Source organism: Notechis scutatus, chromosome 3, assembly GCF_049901735.1.
Source record: "Notechis scutatus isolate UNSWTSFEM ecotype Mainland chromosome 3, rNotScu1.2, whole genome shotgun sequence".
NCBI classification, from domain to species: domain Eukaryota; kingdom Metazoa; phylum Chordata; class Lepidosauria; order Squamata; family Elapidae; genus Notechis; species Notechis scutatus.
Window position 1 is genome coordinate 22,954,861 of NC_142011.1, and position 21,853 is coordinate 22,976,713.

General features: G+C 36.3%; 1 protein-coding gene across 1 annotated transcript in view; it reads left to right on the forward strand.

The window, feature by feature from the left end:
* B4GALT5 (beta-1,4-galactosyltransferase 5) overlaps nucleotides 1-21,067 on the forward strand; it is a 48,640-nt gene extending 27,573 nt beyond the window's left edge. The window contains exons 3-9 of the mRNA XM_026664987.2: nucleotides 3,773-3,886; nucleotides 6,725-6,849; nucleotides 7,631-7,747; nucleotides 10,244-10,431; nucleotides 10,608-10,730; nucleotides 12,222-12,323; nucleotides 17,980-21,067. Of these exons, the coding sequence (XP_026520772.1) occupies nucleotides 3,773-3,886; nucleotides 6,725-6,849; nucleotides 7,631-7,747; nucleotides 10,244-10,431; nucleotides 10,608-10,730; nucleotides 12,222-12,323; nucleotides 17,980-18,127 (917 nt within the window). The 3' untranslated portion in view covers nucleotides 18,128-21,067. The remainder of the gene's footprint in view (nucleotides 1-3,772; nucleotides 3,887-6,724; nucleotides 6,850-7,630; nucleotides 7,748-10,243; nucleotides 10,432-10,607; nucleotides 10,731-12,221; nucleotides 12,324-17,979) is intronic.
* The last annotated feature ends 786 nt before the right edge of the window (nucleotides 21,068-21,853 follow it).

Below are 21,853 nucleotides of genomic sequence, written 5' to 3' on the forward strand. Positions count from 1 at the left end.
AAAAAAAGAGAGAGAAATAGGAAAACAGTAGTATACTGTAGGAAAGATATAAAACACATAAAAACTACTGTTGTAGCTTGAAGCAAGGACTTTAAAATCATTCTGAATGTTAACATATAAAAAACATCTGGTTATACCTGTAATGCTACTATAAATGATACAATGGCTTGACTAGAGAGAACAGTGCATCAGACAAAGTTTTTAAATAGCACCTTTGAGACAACCATGACCTGGATGTCTGAGAATCTCCATAAATATTAAATTACATGTTACTGGCTCATTTGTACTGCAGGCGCAGTTTTCTGCTCTTGTTTCCTGCTCTAGCTTCACTTTTAAATATAAAATGTTATATGTCAAAATAATTTATGCTTGGTTGTGGAAATGTTATTAGCTGGGATGTTGTGTTGCACTAATGTATCCGTCCATGATATTTCATCCTAAAATAAGTAAGCATGTTTTCGTAGAAACAGTCTCTTGTGCTCACATGTGTTTCTTGAATTATTATTCATTGTAAAATGCACTGCTCATTTTCTTGGTACCATCTCACAATAACGTCATTCGATTTCCTTATAAAAGAAACTACACCCAGGGAAACAGGAAATCATTTCTAATTTCTTTTGCAAGGTTTGTGGCTTCTGAAGGCATCAAAATAGATAACATTGCCTTTGAAATCACAGCTTTTTTTTTCAGATTTCCCAGCTAATCTTATCTTCTTTGTAAATTTTAATTTTTTCCATTTCTTAAAGTATTTTCCTGAGATAGTTAGAAAAAAAAACACTCTGCAAGTTGATATGGAGTAAAAATTCCCAAATGTATTGCTAGGATACACCATTCAAATTGTATCTTTCATCTGTTTGAAACAATTCCTCTTCAGTAGTTCCCTTGTTCCATCTGAAATTTAAAAAATGATAAAAATGTACATGAAGGGTGCAGTCATAGTTTCTATATGAAAGAAACGTTTAAGGTATCTATGGAAAGAGCATCTTAATTTATGTACTTTTACTGCTGATAATACAATAGTACCAGCCAAATAATTTTATTCTTCATTCTTTCCTCCCTAATAATTTTTACTTTTATCTTAGAGCAATTTTGAAATTAATTTAAGACCCTGTAGCAGTTAATTCAACAAAAAGGAAAAAAAAAGATGTGAAGATTTGAATTTATGATCTCATATATTTACTGGACATTTCATTGTATTTAGAGAGCTATGCAGCCTCTGAACTCATTCACAACCGTCTTTATTTTTGAATGTAATTTTCTCATGAAAATCAGCATATTGTCACATGAACATTAACAGGTTCATTTATAAGAAAGCCACAATAGTTTCAGTAGAAGAGAAATGGTAAAATTAAAAAATGAGCATTGTGAGTAATACGTTTTATATCAAGGAAATTCATGAGTTGATATTCTAGTTGTCTTAATATGCACTGTTCAGATCTATACAAAGTGTAGCTATCATAAAAATTAAGAAAAAAGGCAGAAAAAAGGAATTAGTGGTTTGTTACTGATGAGAATATATATGTTGCTATGACAGTAACATGTAAGCAGAATCACCTTGCTAATCTAGATACTAATGGAGTGCCTTGTATTGCCTAATTTCAGTGTCATGTTGGCCTCCTTCACGGTGAAATATGAGCATCCTGCTGCAATTATTACACATTCTGATAGCTGAACTCCACTGTGACCTTGTTGAAAAAAAATAGAGGACAATTTAAATTTGGGGGAAAAAACAATTAGAATCTTTTTATTGTACTTTAGTCTGCATGTCTTCATAGATTTGATATGTTAGGTCAAAACAAAAAATATTCATCTTCAGTACTATGAAAGATAAGGCATTTTATATCACCTAAGACATTTTAAAAACAGTTATGTAAATAACTGCAGCTAGCTGGAAAATTTGTTCACGTTTGTCGTAAATAACGACAACATAGAGCCAGGCTTTCCCTATGGCTACTCTGGATCATTGGTATTCTCTTTCTTCTGAAGTGAAGAGGGTTTTCTGTTTTGTTTGGTTTTCAGCAGATAGGTTGAAGTTGTTGAAAAGATAAACATCCCTCTTAGTTTTGATTTGATACCTGTTACTTATTTTGGTTATTATGTTATTATTTTTATGTTTTACTTGCACAGGGCCTTGCAAAGTAATTGACATATGCCCGTGATGGCAAACCTATGGCACGTGTGCCAGAGGTGGCATGCAGAGCCGTCGCCCCAGCTCACCTCTGCCGTGCATGCGTGCCTCCTGCCAGCCAGCTGTCTTTGGGTCTCTGCCGCACATATGGGGGGGACGCACGCAGGGGTCACGTGCCCATGTGCGGGAGGCAGGGCACACACATGGGGGTTGTGTGCGCATGCACAGGGTCGGCGCAGGGGTGGGACACACGCACAGGGCACGCGTGCATTTTTGGGGATGTGCACGTGCACCCTTTGGGCACTTGGTTCCGAAAAGGTTAGCCATCACTGGTATATGCTATTGTAAAAATGAAATAAATTAATCATAAATAAAGGTATGTTGTAATATATAAATTTAAATGGGCCCAGATTAAATATCCAACCAATGGATATTAGAAGTGGGAAAATGTATCGCTGATCCTGAGGATCAACCTGTTCCTCTTAAATCAGTGTTAAGGTCTTAACAGTATACTGTAGCTCAGGGGTCCCCAACCACCGGTCCGCGGACCGGTCCCGGTCCGTGGAACAACTCCTACTGGGCAGCGCTTGCTGCGCCGCCATCTTTTTGATGAAAAAGTGCTTCGGTGACCTCACGGAAGCACGTTTTCATCAAAAAGATGGCGGCGCACGCTCGGTGAGCTTTTCCGGGTAGAAAGCCATTTCTACCGGAAAAGCTCACCAAGCGCTAGCGCCGCCATCTTTTTGATGAAACGTGCTTCCGGTGAGGTCACCGGAAGCACTTTTCATCAAAAAGATGGCGGCGCCCAGCTGATGCTGGTACCGGGCCGCGGCGCCCAGCTGATGCCGGTACCGGGCCGCGGCGTCAAAAAGGTTGGGGATCACTGCTGTAGCTAATGGAAGTGTGGGTAGATAGTTTGTTTGAGTTTCATTTGTGTTGATGCATTTCAGACTCTTCTAAACATGCAGTCAGAAACATCAAGAAACGGTCTTATTATGTTTGATAATTTTGTCTAGTTCAGAATACTATACAGTGCCTGCCCAGGACATTAAGAGGTTTTTTCCAGCCCTATTTGGAAACATCAGAGTTTAAACTTTAAATCCATTGTGCAGGTGCTGTATTAATGAACTAAAATCTTGTTTCTTAATGAAAATCTGGTTTGAAAGAAGAATGGCTTCTTTATCAAAAGAGATAGGTCAGCTAATATTTTATAGCCACTATCAGATACTTCAGTTGAATTAAGTGTCCATAATTCTGCCTGCTTTTGCTGTCCATTTTATATACTAAAAATCCAAATGTTGCTTTCATGGTACTGTTGACATATAAAATATGAGCACAGCATGGCAAATCCTAAGATAAACATTAGGAATTCCTCAAATGAATAAAATTAATAAAATGATGTATTGATACAACTATCAGTATCTTACTGGCTTCATAGGTATTTAATGCATTAATTCTGGAATTTATTTTCTTTCTCTTTTTTCTTTGGGAGGAAATTTCATTTCGTAATGATGAAATCATGAAAGTTATTGTTTATGTTGCATACTAAAGATATTTAGACAAATAAATGGAATGACTTGACTAGCAATAGTAAATAATGAAATACTTTTGAATAACAGTCTTACTTTCTTACTCTTCCATCAGATTATCCTCTTGATTTGAATCACAGTGAAAACTTTCTTCAAACAACAACTTTCCTTCCTGAAGATTTTACCTATTTTCCAAATCATACTTGCCCTGAGAGGTTTCCTTCTATGAGTAAGTTTTATTACGATTTACATAATCAGTCTTCCTCCTTTCCAGTTATATGCTCACATATATAAGTCATATTCCAGCCAGAAATAAACTTTCTGAAACCTTATTTAATTATTCATGTAATAAGTAGATTGCTGAACTAAGTTTATATCATGGAAGAAACCACTGCTTATTTCCTTGAATTGCTTTATACTACATCAAGGCTTCAGCTAACACTTCCAGACTGTACATAAGCCACTTCTTGAAATGCTGGATAAATCACTGAATTGGCACCAAGTGAAGAAAGATAACTATTTTTCTTTGAGCAGGTTCTGTTGCTTAGCAAAACAGATTCAAAAAGGATGTTCTATTGAATATCCCTTGAGTGAAGCATCCCTTCATGGCTTTACATGGTCCAGACAATATTTTGTTTATTATTGAACAATAAAATAAAATCTGCTTACTTCATTCATGTCCAGATTTTCTCAACTAGGGATGGGGCAGAAATAAAGACCCTTTACCACATTATTTATCACGTATACATTGGAACTACTCTCATATTTAAAAGTAGGTTATAGTAATCAAAAACACTTTATTATCCACCATAGGCACATGGAGACTCTTCTTAGATATTCATAAAGGTGATACATGAACACCTAAAAGAATATAGATTGTTTAAGCGTAATGTTTATTTGTTAATGACTGTTCAAGCTTATGTGAAGGTTCAGGCCATACATTTCAAGCATTACGGGTAGAGCACACATAGGACTGGCTCCCATTATTTATGATGATTAATGTCCCTGCAGTCATGTGATCACCATTTGTAATCTCCTTTGCTGGCTTTCTACAAGCAAAGTCAATGGAGAGACCTGAAGGTGTCACAAGTGACAACCATGTGATTTTGCACTTAAGAATGGCACTGGATTTGCTTAACAATGATGATCAAAAGTGCTAGAATTTCCATTGTTTAGCAGTGTGGTTCTGTGTTGTTACTCTATGTGCCACATTGCTTAGTGGCAGAAATTCCAGTCCCAGGTACCATCATTAAGTGTGGACTGCCTGTAATGTCTGAAACGTATGGTCTGAATCTTAAACAGGATTATCCTAAAATGTTGAATTCCGTTCTACTGTTTCTAAAGGCTGGTATATCCAGTGAAGCATTACAAGTGCACATACTTGAAAGATTCATGCTTCAACAGTGTTTGCTGAGTTTCTGTGCTCTAAATTTAGGAATAAGCTGCTGATTATATTGGTGAAGGATAATGAAGATTAGTAAAATTATTGTCACCCATCATAAGTAGCAATTGCTCTCCATCAAGTTTGGTAAATCCAAGCACACAGATTTGTTTTATGTGGTGTTTATGTGCTTCCTTTCTTCATACTCAGTAGTACGGTAAGAATGTGGTATTGTTACATATTATGCATCTAGAAGTAACTGTACTTGGTTATTCTTCCAAATGAAGTATACATTACATACAGTAATCCTCAACTTCATAACCATTTTTTCAGCAACCACAATGGTGCTAAACAGTGCATGATCTGAGAGTTTATGCACTAGAGAAAAATTTGTTATGTGTCCAATCACACTTGGCCAATATTCTATTCTATTCTATTCTATTCTATTCTATTCTATTCTATTCTATTCTATTCTATTCTATTCCATTCCATTCCATTCCATTCCATTCCATCCTCCCCTCCCCTATTCTATTCTATTCTATTCTATTCTATTCTATTCTATTCTATTCCATTCCATTCCATTCCATTCCATTCCATTCCATTCCATCCTCCCCTCCCCTATTCTATTCTATTCTATTCTATTCTATTCTATTCCATTCCATTCCATTCCATTCCATTCCATTCTCCCCTCCCCTATTCTATTCTATTCTATTCCATACCATTCCATTCCATCCTCCCCTCCCCTATTCTATTCTATTCTGTTCTAAACTAAGAGACTTTTGACCGATGCTCAAAAGTTATGGCCATTGCATCTCCCCCATGGTTATGTGTTTATTATCTGGGTTCTTGGCAAACCATTCGCACTTATGACAGGTTGCCAAGCCCTCCACGATCATGTGACCACCATTTGCAATCCTTGGAAAGCCAACAGGGAAACCAGCCGGAAAGGTTGCAAGTCACTTCATTTCTCTGGGTAGCAGTGCGCTGCATGGAGAAATGAAGCTTGGAGTGCTTTGCTTCTCCGTGCAGCACACCACCTCCTCTCCTGCCCTGAGCTAGGGAGAAAGACTTTTTAACTTTCTATCACATGGCAGAGAGGAGAAATGCTGGGCTGAAGAAAAGAAGCTCGGATCATTGGGATCTGAGCTTTTTTCCCTCTGGCCAGTTCTGTACATAGAGAGGAGAAGAGACCTCTATTGTCCCTTTCTTTGAAGATCTGTGTAAATCATCTAGTGACTGCGCCTGGAAAAGCCAAGCCAGCAATCGTTGAACAAGACAATCACATGTTCCTTGCTTAATGATGGCATTGACTTATTACTGCAATAGGCATCTCCATTACAATCGTAACATGTAGACTATCTGGCATACCCAAGTACTCCTTGAATGTAAGAGTCTTCTAATTCTTATATCATCTAATTCTTGTACTATCAATAATCTAGTAACCCTTCAAATTTTATTTGCAAGGGCATGGTATCTCCTGATAATCTGTAGGTTTAAGTAAATTTATTGGTTTAGTACTTTGATTAAAATAGTAAAGGGGTAATTAATTCTGAAAATTACAATTGATTGCAAGATAGCAATAACAGTAGTATAACAACAAAATGCATAATACAATAAGGAGATATTGCAAAATGTATTTTAGAGCTGTGCTTGCTGCTTCTGATTTTCTGCTATTTACATACACAGAGGGGCCAATTGATGTAAATATGAGTGAAATCAGTATGGATGAGATCCACCAGTTTTTCTCTCAAGACCCTACTATCAAATTAGGAGGCCACTGGAAGCCTAGAGACTGCTTGCCGCACTGGAAGGTAAGTTACAGAAAGGGAATAATAATGCTATACCATCTCAAACCCTGAATTTGTTATATGCAACATAAAGGGATTATATTTTTCTATTGAAATGTTTTTATATAAGCTGTTGGCCTTGTAATTCAGGGATTTTTATTTTGGTAGCTGTTATAATAGACAAGAATATCTGTACAGTAAAGTTCTTAGTGCTTTCTGAGCTTAGTTGTTTGCTTGCAAATATTTTATTACACAGCTAGCTAATATTGTTAGTGTGTCTCGCACCCAAGTTGTAAGCAGAGTTTCTAGCACTACTGATTTCTCCACTTTGGAAATCTCACTTCAAGAACTGATCCTTGGAATATTAAAAATAAAATTAGGGATCTGTCTTGAGATTCAATGTTATATTTTAATGCAATGCAAGTTCAAGAACAAAGCCCTGAAGCCACAGATTTAAATGTTATTAATTATAATATAATATTTAGTATTAACAGGCAATGAGATTTGTTTACAAGGACTGAAATGATTGAGCCCATTTCACCTCTAAATCAGAAGTGTTGACACACGCTTGGTCTCTGCAATCTTATTAGGCTAAAATAAATTAATTTTAATTTTATTGTAATGTATTTGAACAGAATTTTGCAAGAAAAGAACATTTAGGCAAGCTAATTCCCACTCTTAAGGATACAAGAATTTTACTTACAAAAATAATATCCATGTCAGGTTTACATCTTTCCTTATCCAATATTGATAGCTTAGGTTGCTTGCTAGATCTTAGAAGAGCTCATGATCTCTCTCCTTGTAGGTGGCTATTCTTATTCCATTCCGCAATCGTTTTGAACATTTGCCGGTTCTCTTTAGACATCTTATTCCAATGCTACAACGCCAACGTTTGCAATTTGCATTTTATGTCATTGAGCAAGTAAGTTTGCATTTACTGTTTTTGTTTTCAAGGTTAATTTCTAGATTTGCGAAGACTTAGTTTGTTTTGATAACGTTTTCTCACCAAGTCAAATACTGAAGTAATTCTTTTAAGGAGGCAACTCATGTCATCCTGAAGCCTTGGCTGACTATTCCCCTAGCCAGAAACTTCAACCCATGCAGAGAGCATATATAAAATATTCTTCCAGTTACTGGAACTGCTGGAGGAGGCCCCAGGAGAGAAATGAAATTATGTATGTATTTCATTTTTAGAAGCAAGGAGGACATATTGCTTTACAAAAATCTTCATTTCATTTTTGTTTCATTTAACGTATACAATAAAACTTTTAAAGATTTGCACAGATCTGCTAATTTCTTGTCTAATGATGGAGAAATGCTGATCTGTTGTATAATAGCAATAGCATTTAGATTTATACCGCCCCAAAGTGCTTTACAACACTCTCTGAGAAGTTTACAAATGTCAGCAAATTGCCTCCAACAATCTGGGTCCTCATTTTACCAACTTTGGAATAATGAAAGTCTGAGTCAATTTTGAGCCCACCAGAATCGAATTCCAGGCTATGAGCAGAGTTTGCCTGCAATAATGCATTCTAACCACTGCACCACCAGGGCTCCAAAAACCCTATAAGAAAGATCAACTCGTACAGCTTTTGCTCAACAATATTATATCTCAAATGTTCAGAGACTTGTTTCAAATTTGAAGTGATGGAAGTCTTCCAAGAGAGTGTATGTGTGTTTTGTTTGTTGATTTGTAGTTAAAACCTAAGTATCTAAATCAAAATTTTGGTACTTCCAAAGACATATAACTTTAATTGACTCAATATACCCCAATAATTAATTAAACTTTGTACAAAAATGTACAAAGCTCCAAAAATAGATTTAAATTGCCACACTTTTCCTTGATGAAATTCTTAGTGTTTACATGTTTGCTTTTTTCTTTTTGTACAATTGCCTATACATCTGTGTAAGAGCCATTTAAGAAGTGGGATCCTTATGCTTGTATCAAAAGGTCTTGTAGCTTCTTGTGCAGACTAGTTTGGGCTATCATAGGACAAAAGTGATATATAAATGTTGCATTGCATTTATATACGAGGGCTATCCACAAAATAGATTACGTTTTCGTCTGTAGCAAGAAGGGGCGGAGCTAGCGTGGCCATCTTTGGTCTGTGCGTCCGCCGCTCAGTCTGCATCTAGTCGTACTAGTGGGAGGTTCGTATCGTTGCCCGTTATTTCACAGCAAACGTTTGAAATGTGTGCTGCAGTTGAAAATCCCTCGAGTTGTGAGGTGCGATCAGTGATAAGGTTTTTGTTGGCAAAAAACCATAAACCGATTGAAATTTTTCGGCAACTGTGTGAAGTGTACGGGGACAACATCATCACCGAAGGTGGAGTGCGCCAATGGTGCATTAAGTTTAAAAATGGCCGAACTACGGCACTCGAGAAATCCTGAATGCTTTCAAGTGGGAGATTTTTCCTCATCCGCCCTACAGCCCCAATCTTGCACCAAATGACTTACCACTTGTTCCAAGACCTGGCTTGGAACACAGCGCTTTGACGCCTGAGATTTGAGCCAGTCAGTCACGCCCGCCCACAGTTCCGCGTCGTCATCAAAGTGCTGTGTTCCAAGCCAGGTCTTCATCCTTGGAAACAAGTGGTAAGTCATTTGGTGCAAGATTGGGGCTGTAGGGCGGATGAGGAAAAATCTCCCACTTGAAAGCATTCAGGACTTCTCGAGTGCCATAGTTTGGCCATTTTTAAACTTAATGCACCATTGGCGCACTCCACCTTCGGTGATGATGTTGTCCCCGCACACTTCACACAGTTGCCAAAATTTCAATCGGTTTATGGTTTTTTGCCAACAAAAACCTTATCACTGATCGCACCTCACAACTCGAGTGATTTTCATTTGCAGCACACATTTCAAACAGTTGCTGTGAAATAACGGGCAACAATACGAACCTCCCACTAGCACGACTAGATGCAGACTGAGCGGCGGACGCACAGACCAAAGATGGCCACGCTAGCTCCGCCCCTTCTTGCTACAGACGAAAACGTAATCTGTTTTGTGGATAACCCTCGTATGTAAGTGTTAATCAAATTCAGCCTATATATCTAGATGGGCATGATATCACTGTGTTTCTAGGCATGTGTTTAACTCCTATTTTTCAAGAATTAGCCTGGCAGCAGTGTGTGTCTTCTTTGGTATTTGTAGTTAGGCTTTAGGGTGGTCCTACAAGCCCTCATATGTCTATCTGCAGGCCTTAATCTGCTGATATGTCAGACATGTCAATCTAATGAAACAAAAAAAAATTAGGCAAAATTTGAAAGAAAATCTTTGTGTCTTTGAAATAGAAAATTTACCATACTGTAAGATTTGAAGCAACTAAATGCACCTATTATCCACTACAAGTATTGGAACTCAGGTTGCCTTGTGAATGAAAGTAAATACTTTTTATATATTGGGCTTTTCTTCTAGGCAGGTAATCAGCCCTTTAATCGTGCTATGCTCTTTAATGTTGGCTTTCGGGAAGCTATGAAGGACTTAGATTGGGACTGTTTGATTTTTCACGATGTGGATCATATACCTGAGAATGATCGTAACTATTACGGATGTGGACAGATGCCGAGACATTTTGCTACGAAGTTGGATAAGTACATGTATATGTAAGTAAGTGTAATTCCCTAGTGAGTTTAATGCTAAAAGTAGAAAATTAATTAGAAGCAGATACTACTGTAACTAAAACTAATTGAGACAAGCTACAACCACATATTTGCTGTGACCACTAAAAACTGTATTCATTTCAACCTTGACTGACATTTTTATTTTCATATATCTGTAGACTTCCATATGCTGAATTTTTTGGTGGAGTGAGTGGCTTGACGGTGAAACAGTTCAAAAAAATCAACGGCTTTGCAAACGGGTTCTGGGGCTGGGGTGGAGAGGATGACGACCTTTGGAACAGGTATGTTGCCTGCAAGAGATGGAGAGGGTGGTTGGCATGTAAATTCCAATTAACCAGGCTCCATGATTTAGTTTCAAATTCCACAAGATGTGAACAAAAAGAATTGCAATATAAAATATAAAAGGAGTGACTTTGTTGGTCTTTTCAGAACATTTGTATCCTTGGTTACATCTTGCATTATATACTCATCTTAGCAATACCAACTGCCTGAAAGTCTTCCCTATTTTCTTTTTATGCTATTCAGCCTTGTGTTTGGCAGCTGACACTCTTACAAGATAACATCTAGAACAGTGGGCTGCGAGAAAATTTTGGTGGGCTGCAGACAAATCTCACCCCCAGAGCACCCCCCCCAAAGCAATTAATCTAGATTGCACAAGGCTGGGCTGCCCACTTGGCCCGCAGGAACCCTCCCCGCCCACTCACTCCTTACCTGGCAAACTTGCCTACCAAACTGCTATTTTTCCTTTTTCCGACCATCAGCTGTTCTGCTATGCCAGGAGATTTAGATTAGCTAGGAAGCAGGAAATGGTTGGATGTCTTGCTTTCTAGCTTGTCTTTAGATCTTTGGCTCTGCTTTTAAGCACAGCCAAACCTCCCTTGGGACTGAAGGTTCTATTATTCAGCACAGACTCGCAGCAAGCGAATTTGAGAGACTGAGCTAGCCGATGGCAGATAGATAGATCACTGAATGATTCTGTGAGCAACTCAATCTGCCTGCCTGCCTGCTTTGCCTGATTTTGGGCAAAAGTTGCTCTTTTTTAATAAAAAAGTAAATATTCATATAAATATTTATAATATTTACATACAAGCCATGCCCAGCTAGTCACATGACCACCAAGCCATACCCACAAATTAGGCCATGCCCACAGAACCTGTTAGTGGTCCCTGGGATTTAAAATTATGAGTTTGGTGGTCCCTGAGGTCCCAAAGGTTGGTGACCCCTTATCTAGACAATACCCACCTCCCAGCCACATCATTATCACTGATACAAAGTTAGCCGTCCTTCCCATCGTCAATTTGATATCAATTTAGTGTTGCCATTTATTGTTTTAACATTTCATTTTGTTGCTTTTATTGTAAGCTACCTAGGCAAGATAGGTGGCATATAAGTTTAATAAATAAATAATAAAAAATAAAGTCTACATCTTTCACCTTTATAATTTAAGTTGACCCATGAAGTACTGTTTATTTCCTGGCTATAGTTAATTTACTCTTATTAGATAAGCTGTTTTTAGAAGTACATAACAACAGTACTTGTTATAGCTATATCCCATAGTTTCATAGTTATCAGTAACATCTTATTCCTTTTTCTTCCAAATAACAACAGGCTAACACACAACTAATTCAAATGAACAAGTGTATCAATAAGCTAATTTAGGAGATATGTTGGGATGCTTGCTTATGAATAATGTCGATATGATGTTTACTCAAATGATTAGTGTTGGCAAATATTAAATTCAAAGCAGTATAATGACTCCCTTTCTCGTCCAGGGTTCACTATGCAGGCTACTTGGTTACTCGGCCAGAAGGAGATACAGGGAGATACAAATCGATTCCCCATCATCACAGAGGGGAAGTTCAGTTCTTAGGAAGGTAAGTAAAATGTTGTTATAAATATTATATATATGCAGATTTTCCAGTCCATCAGATTTGAGTGGATGAACCTCCATTGTATTTCTTAAACAGTATAGTTTACAGATTAACAGAGTTGGAAGGAACCTTGTAGGTCATCTAGTCCAACCCCCCACCCAAACAGACTCTACACCATTTTGGACAGATACCAGTCCAGTCTCTTCTTGAAAGCTTCCAGTGACGAAGCTAGACAAGCTGTTGTCTGCATTCACCAATTAGATGGTTGGGCCCATTAAGCACTTCATTTTAAACACAAAATCCTGTGGATCTTTACTTTGTAACCCCTAGAGATTGTGTTGCTTTTCTTTATGATTTTTGATCGTCTGCTTGTATTTCAATTTGAGTTTAAGATGATTCTAAGATAGAACTAACTTGCTATCTCTGAATAAAAGTATATGTGTTTGTGGGATAGATAGTTATGGTAGTTTAGATTATCTTTTGTCACGAACTAATTCAGCGCTCCTTGTTTTTACAGTCAAGACATATTTGTCCCAAGCTATTTCCTAACTATTGAAAGCCTTGCCAAATGTTCAGATGTTTCTACTGGAAAAGCACAATTATTATGGATTATTCTCAGACAGATTTCAGCAAAATGTTAAGATCCCCTTTTTCTTTAGTTACCAAACCTAATGTCTTTGTGACTTCCACTTTCATGGATATACATGTAGTCCTTGACTTATAATCAAAATTGGACCGGAAGTGATGCATTCATTAAGTTAATTGCACCTGATTATACAACTTTTTTGCAAATCACATGAGCAAAACAGCTTCTTCCTTTTCTAATCAAAAGCCTCCAGGGAAGGCTGCAAATAACAGTTGCTAAATGGTCAGATTCTGATCGTGTGACTATGGGGACATTGAGACGGTTGTAAATGTGAGGACCAGTCATACGTCCCTTCTTTTTAGGACTCTCATAACTTCAAATAATCATTAAATTAAAGGTCATAAGACATAGAGTACCTGTAGTCTGGATATTTTCTCAGTTCTGGCTTGAGTTGTAGTTTTGACCATTGGGACTATTTACTGCCCACTGAAATAGGCTGCAAAATTATGCCTATTTAACTTTGCATTCCTTGTCTTTATATTCATTTACATATGGTTGTATGAAAAGTTTGTGCTCACAGTAAATTTTGCATCAAGATTTCTCATGCAGATCAGTACTGAATTATAATAACCTTGAAAATGAATTGCAATTATATTCTTGGTTCTGAATGCTGTATCTTTTAAAGTGGCCTTTTTATGTATCAAGCATATAGAGATTTCTATAGGTCTGTTTTAATGTAAAATTCAGATTTCATATTGCAGTATATAGTTCCAGTTAATTGTATTCTGAAGCACAAAATGAAATTTTTTGAAACGATGTTTCTTCTCATTTTTATCTTAGCCTTTGCTTTGCTGTTGAAGTTACTATATAGTGATTGTGTTTAACTGGGAATTAGAGCAGCTATAATTTGCAGGTTTTCTCCCCAGCCTCAAGTGTTTGTGGGACATTGATGCTCGTGTGGAAAGGAGAGCTTCAATACCCCAAACTGATTTAGTTTTTTTAAAAAAAATGCTTTGGGCCAAAGCCTATTTAGGATCTATTAAGTAATGAATCACTATTTCATTTCAACCTTAAACATTTAAACAGTTTTTAAGAAAAGTTTCTAGAGTACCATCTTTAGGGAAAACTTGCTTTCAAAAGCAACTGTTTAAAACGCTTTCTCCTGCGGATTACAGTTGTTACATTTCTTGTTTTTGAAGTAATCCTCAGTTTTTAGTTGCTTGGTTGATTTATTCAAAGACAGCACGCGCCCGAGTTCTCATACTGCCTCTTCTCTTTTTTCCCATCCTCCTTGTTCTGTTATGAAACTGTTGCCTGTTTCAGTTCCAGCTGCTAGCAAGTAAAAGCAAGCCAGTCCAAGGGAGAAATTTAGACTGTAATTTGCAAGTGATAGGGCATTAAATGATTTAATTGACAAGGAGCTCACTAAAGGGACTTCTATCCCAGCAACATATTTCCCTTTGCTCTTCCTGAAGGAGATGGAGGGGGAAATTGCACCTTCAGGAATTATAGGATTATGAACATTTATGCAACACACATGTCATTACCTGTTTTGTTGTTGTTGTTCTGGTTAAGCTTTGCTAGTAGAAAATATATGCTAACAGAGGTTATAGCTCCATTTATGCTGAAGAGGACATTTATGTTATATCCTAAGGGAGTGCAGCTAGGGATCTCTGGTATAAAATTATGCCATATATTCTACTTCGGGATATGGAACAAGTACTAGGGGAAGCTGTGTGTGTCTGCACGCAATATGTATTATGTACACATGAACACACTCCCAATTATATATCTGAGAAGAGAGAGTTATCAGCTTTAGTATCTCAAACTTCAACAAGCAGTAAATGTATAAAAAGGTCACTGACTCTATATAAAAGTGTCAAATGTTACGGAACAAAGAGGACAATATCAGCATATCAGGAATTCTGTTGTAACAGCCTACCTGTGCATCTGGAAGACAGTCAGTGTTGTAGTTTCTGCATTTTAGTGTAAGATTTCTTATAAATTTGGGGTCATTTTTCAAAAGGACTTTAAATTTCTTTAAATTGGCAGCATATTTTTATCTTGCTTTATTCATTGTTTTTGAATTGGGCCCACTGATAACTACTGAAACATCCTTCCTTCTGCTTATGCTTAATATTCTTTTTTGATTAATAATGTTTTGAACTGAGATCTCTGGCCATTAGTCTAGTGCTACTATAACTCATTTGTGTGGGCATGTTCATGGTAGGAAATGTAAATTATAGAAAAGATACATACAGAAAACAGGAGGCTTAATTTTCTATAAACTGTAGAATAGAATAGAATAGAATAGAATAGAATAGAATAGAATAGAATAGAATAGAATAGAATAGAATAACAGAGTTGGAAGGGACCTTGGAGGTCTTGTAGTCCAACCCTTATTCAGGCAGGAAACCCTAAACCATTTCAGACAAATGGTTATCCAATCTCTTCTTAAAAACTTCCAGTGTTGGAGTACCCACAACTTCCATTGATTAATTGTTCTAACTGTCAGGAAATTTCTCCTTAGTTCTAAGTTGCTTCTCCTTGGTCAGTTTCCACCCATTGCTTCTTGTCTTGCCCTCAGGTGCTTTGGAGAATAGCTTGACTCCCTCTTCTTTGTGGCAGCCCCTGAGATATTGGAACACTGCTATCATGTCTCCCCATGTCCTTCTTTTCATCAAACTAGACATACCCAGTTCCTGCAACGGTTCTTCATATGTTTTAGCCTCCAGTCCCCATCTTGGTTGCTCTTCTCTGCACTCTTTCTAGAGACTCAACATCTTTTTTACATTATGGCAACCGAAACTGGATGCAGTATTCCAAGTGTGGCCTTACCAAGGCGTGATATTAACACTTCACGTGATCTTGATTCTATCCCTCTGTTTATGCAGCCTAGAACTATGTTGGCTTTTATAGCAGCTGAGGCACACTGCTGGCTCATATTTAAGTGATTGTCCACAAGGACTCCAAGATCCCTCTCACAGTTACTACTATTGAGCAAGGTACTACATATACTGTACCTGTGCATTTGATTATTATTTTTTGCCTAAATGTAGAATCTTACTTTTTTCACCATTGAATTTCATTTTGTTAGATAGTGCCCAATGTTCAACAATGAGCCTATTGTTTTCTTGACTTCTTTCTTGTTTTTAACGTGTTGGAAGAAGCTTTTTGTTGTTGTTGTTGTTGTTATTTTTTACTTTTGTTGCAAGCCTTTGTTCATTGTGAGCCTTAGCTTCCTCATTTCATCTTTACAGGCTCAGGCTATTTGCTGATATTCTGCTTTAGTTATTTACCCCTCTTTCCACTTTTTATACTTGTCCTTTTTGTCTTTAAATTTGTCAGAGAGTTCTTTATGCCATGTTGGTTTCTTTTGAGAGCTGTTATTTTTCTTCTTCATTGGTTTTATGCTAGACTGGGCTAGCTTCCAGTGGTTATATCATAACCTGATACCGTAGTATTATCCATAGAGAATTAGAAGGGAGCATATCTTCCTTCAATTGCGTTACTGACTTACGGTCTTAGAATCATTCATACTTTCAATCACTTAATCAGACAAATTACAACCATTTATGTCTGTTTTACATTGGCTGGATTCATATGTCAAGGTAGACCATTTAAAAATAATTACATGTTAATGTAATGAATGGTTTAGTGTGTCACATGAACTTAGAAAACAATATTAACTGTGATTCAATTAAAAGTGCATTTTGCAAACAAGGGTCAGTTTTTCTTGGGGAAAATGTATTGCTTGTATTGTACACCACAAAAATCCATACTTTATTTAATGATCAGTTGCATAAATCACAGTTGGCAGATTCACACAGCACTAAGACATATTACAGTTTTATGCAATGTTTAAACCAAAGATTAACTATTAAATGATTACATGAAAAATAAAAATGAATAAGAACTGTATTAAAGCTTTTAATTATTAATTTAATGGATGGAAACTGATCAAGGAGAGGATTCAACCTAGAAATAAGGAAATAATATTTTCTGACAGTGAGAATAACTAACCAATGGAACAGCTTGCCTTCAGAAATTGTGAGAGCTTCACCACTGGAAGCTTTCAAGAAGAGACTGGACTACCATCTGTCAGAAATGATGTAGGGTCTTCTGCTTGGGTGGGAGGTTGGACTAGATGATCTACGAGGTCCCTTCCAAATCTGTTATTCTGAAATTAAGAATTTGTGCTTCAGCCTTTCTCATGAATGTAAGAAAATGGAAGTGTCAGAAAAAGTTTTCATTCTTATATATATTTATAAAAATGAGTGAAATCTATATAAAGGATGAATTTTAGCAAACAATTTTTTTTTAAATCCATGTTCAGAAGTTTTCATTATATAAAATGAAAGTAGAATTTTTAAAAAGGGAAGTGTGTGATTCAGGATGAGATTTATGGAGAAGGAAAACAGATGCAATAATTTTTGTTTCTCATCAGAATTGGTCAGAGCAGATGACAACATGTTGGAAAATAAATCCTTTGGTTGAGCAATACTAGAAAATTCAATGAAGTGAAATAAAAGAATTGGACAATTTAAAATAAAGAAGCTTTTTTATAGTTTGTAATGTGTAATGCTTTCATATTTGTCTGTTAGGTTTATATTTTGGTGTTGCTTACATAAATTTTCTTTGCAATATTTAATTATCAGGATCTGAGCATTTCAATAGAAATCCATTATTGTAGTTTAGATATCCAACTCTGAGAAATGATTGTGTTCATATGACGTCCCTACCCATGGTTAATTTATCTATGCTTCCTCAGTTAATCCAATTACCTGTGCTCATACTTTATATACCTACTTATGTACTGTGTATATAAACTAATATAAATACAAATGAAGCTGCAAATAGGATGGAAATTTTTGGAATCCAGGTGAATTTGTATTCTGTCTATGAGTCATACCTTTTAAAGTGGACATGAATGGACTTTGGATGTCTGCAGGCTGCATTTGGATATTTTAAATAAATTATTGATATTCAAAATGTGTAGTGATATTGATAGTTTTTTATGTTACATGTTGGAACAATATTGGTTTTAATGTTTTCCCTTTTCTTTTTCAACAGATATGCACTGTTGAGGAAGTCCAAAGAGAGGCAAGAATTGGATGGCCTCAATAATTTGAACTATTTTCCAAATATTACATATGATTCTTTGTATAAAAACATAACTGTCAATCTATCACCAGAGCTGGCTCTGGTGAGCGAATACTAAGAGAATATGAGAAGAGAATGTCAAGAGATGGTTTTATATATGTCTCCTGGACAATAATAATCTTGTGTCTAATGAAGGATCACAGTGTTTTGAAGAATAATTTTCAAAAATACGCACCGAGATCATCAGACTGTAGACATATTCACACTGTCAGCGAGTTCAGACTTAACTTGCTTTTTGATTTCTTTTTTCAAAAGAACAATGGTGTGACCTGCTGATTTTGTTCCAGCATTACATTTCCTTAAAGCAATCTCCAGTAACAAATAGAGATTGAATGTGTTTTCCTACTCATAAAACCAGTTTGGCTTAAGAAAGAAAGAAAAGTCTTGGTTTCTTGACTTTTAGGGTGCTGGAAGCTATCCTGTAAGCCACGGGTGTCAAACTCTCTGCGTCACGTTGTCATCACGTGGCGTTTCGTGGCGTTTTTAACCCTTCGCAGAGCTGGGCTGGGTGTGGCCTGTGCATTTCGCATCCAGCCTGCAGGCCACCAGTTTGACACCCCTGCCATGACCATTACTGGAGATGAACGGTTACCTAACAGTGGCACCATTCTTTTGCATTTGTGTTTGCATTGGTTTTCTAATTGACTTGCTTGAAGGGAAAAAAGATATATATCTATATATCTATATATACCCACAATCACTTCTTAAAGAAGTATAGATGTAGATAAGCTGTGTAAATTGCTTTCTTTTATTTTTTTAAAAATGCAGTTCAAAACTGAAGCTGAAGGTTTACAACTTAGTGTGACTCAAGTAAGCCCTCAATTGTGCAAGCACTTCAATACATCAGGATGACATGCAAGTAATTGTCTTCAGGGCTATTTAAGCAGTTGTTAGTGGGATTGAGACTGTCAGTTCATTGGTTATTTTGGAAACAATACCAGTGTTTATTGGAAAAGAAGGAATCTGGCATTGGGAGAGAGAATTTTATTCATGAAAGTGTAAAAGCCAATTGCATTTGGGGGAATTGCATAGTCTTTCTGGAGTTGTGGTTTTCTTTTTTCTTTTTTGGTGTGTGACCCAGTGCATTTTGTCCCCGTATTCCAAACTGACAGCAAAACATCAGAGAAAATATCTCCCTGTTTCATCTTGGTAAGGGACAAAAAGTCCCCAGAAAATTAACCAAGTTTCCACTTCATTTGGTTGAAGTTTGCAAATCATTCAGTCTGTTGTTCGAAAAGTCTATAGTGATTTCTGTAACTTTAATTGGGGGGATGAATAATATTTTGATATCTTTATTGTGTAAATGAAACTGAACTAATATAGACTAAAACTGTAGGTTGAAGTTCTTGGGTATGATTATTAACCAGAAAAACATTGCACAAGTACAAGTACTGGGATAAATGTATCCAGACTCCAACTCTTAATTACAAGAATGAAGGGCATTGAGATTAGTTTTTTAAAAAATGTGAACATCAGGCAGAATTGGTTGGTCCATAATCTCTATCTAGCTTTTGTTTTAACCTTCCATAATAAGTTTGTGCCTTTGTTTTTCTGCTTTAACACCAGTCCATCTCTTTATATAGCATGTACAGACTTTTTTAAACCGGGGTATTTACTCTGGTAAAACAAATTGTTCTTTAATATATATTTATAGACAGAGTTTAATGTGAAAAGTACTTTAATCTCTTTGATTGCATTGTTGCCTTCAGTTGCTTTAACTTGTATAGGAGACTTTTTGTTTTCTTTAAAGATTTTGGGTTTGGTAGATATATGATCCCCCATATACAACTGCTGTGGAGGTGATTAACCAGGCCCATTTTTTTTTTTTTTTGAATCTCAAGGGTTATGAAGGGGTGAATGTGTGCTTGTGCATGAAAGAGAAAGTGTGCATGTGTCCATCTTATTGGCTGATATGAAAGGGCAGGAAGTCTGCCCTTGAATTTGCTGATAAGTTCGGCTTTAATATTGTTTCATAATAGTACCTTTACGGTTGCTGCAGAGGGAATAACTTAGTTTTCATTCTTTTAATGGCACACGAAGCAATAAAGACTTCTACATTTTGATAATTTTCAGTTGTGAATAATTCGTATGTATTTTTTTTTTAACTTGGAATGCTAGTAGAAATTCACATTTTATTTAATGGTGCTTCAGTTGAGAATGTGTTTCAATCTGTCTTAATTCAACCTTGACATTTCTAAACAGCTATTTGGCAGTGCTGCACACACACACACACACACACAAACACACACACTTTAAAAATAGATTGTGCACCCTTCTACTATACCCTCTGAATTACCTCTGCTAAGAAATGCACTTGTTGAAGATTGGTGTGAAAGAGTCAGTTTCACTTCTTAATTAGTACTGGATTCATCCCCCCCCAATATTTTCTTCCCCTTCCTTTAAAAGCGTGGAATATATTTTAAATGTGCACTGTTGCTTTTATCAGATAAGTCAGCTACTGTATGGTAAATGTAATTGTTGGAAACATAACTGTTAAGTGCATGTGTTGTTATGGTGTTTTTAAAAATCATTTAAAATCTGTACATTAATAGCTGACATTTCAACAGAGTGTGCTCCCCATTTTCATCAGCAGTGTCAGCTACTATTGCTAAGGGATAGAACACTATCATTACAAAATGTATGTTTTATATGAGCCATTTGGATCTTTATTTGCTAAAACCTCTTTATATTTTTTGTAAAAGCTGTTTTGTACTCAGTTTAACATCTGAGCGACCACTGTGCATTTCCAAACATCTACTGTCAAAGATAGAATTGAATCATATGTAATTTCTTTCTTTCTGTTGTTTTCAGCTTCTCTGTGGTTTCTGTGAGGCTCCAGGGGTATATTTTTGCACTGAAATCTAGTGTTAAAACACAATTTTCAGCAATCCATTGTATCATTGCATTTATTCACCTGTGTGTTTGTACATTTTTGTATTTGTTAACTTATGAGTGATTTTTTTCCAGTAAAAAGAATACATATTCAAGAATCAAGAAATGGTAATGATGTTGCTTTATTTATGAGTGAATTACTAACGTGCAGTGCAGTTCAGTGTTATAAAGAGCCTGATTTATAGGCATGCCTTAATGCACAATTAGATTAATTTTACAATTTAAAAAACATGCTTTTAGATTGTTAATTATTTGACTGTTTCCCTTTCATTACAGAAATCAATGCATGAACTTTATTTATTAAACTTATTTATATTTATATGAAATTTAACTTTCAAATTTCTGTTTTATAAATAAATTGCTCCATTGTTTTTTTAAAGGCCATATAAACAAATCAAATTACTCAAATGTTTGTATAAGCTCCTAGATAATTTCAGTAGAATGTATGAAATAGAAAAAGCTTTCTATTCCTTGAAGTTTAATTTATCAATGATTATTGTCTTTGTCAACCTATGTTACTGACATTTTAAATTGGGCCAACCAGCTATTTAAGAGGTATCTAATTTATTCCCAACATTTTCATAAGTACCTTTTTGGAAAGTTTCTAGGATCTAAAGGTAGTATAGTCCCAGTTCTTAGCACTTATATACCACTTCGTAGTGCTTTACAGCCCTCTCTAAGCGCTTTTCCAGAGTCCACATATTGTCCCCAACAATCTGGGTCCTCATTTTACTGACCTTGGAAGGATAGAAGGCTGAGTAAACCTTGGACCGGTGAGGATCAAACTTCTGGCAGAATTAGCCTGCAATACTGCATTCTGTGCCACCACATTTCTTACTTATCTTCCTGCATTAAGCTTTTCATTCATAATGTTCGTACCGCATATTCTGAG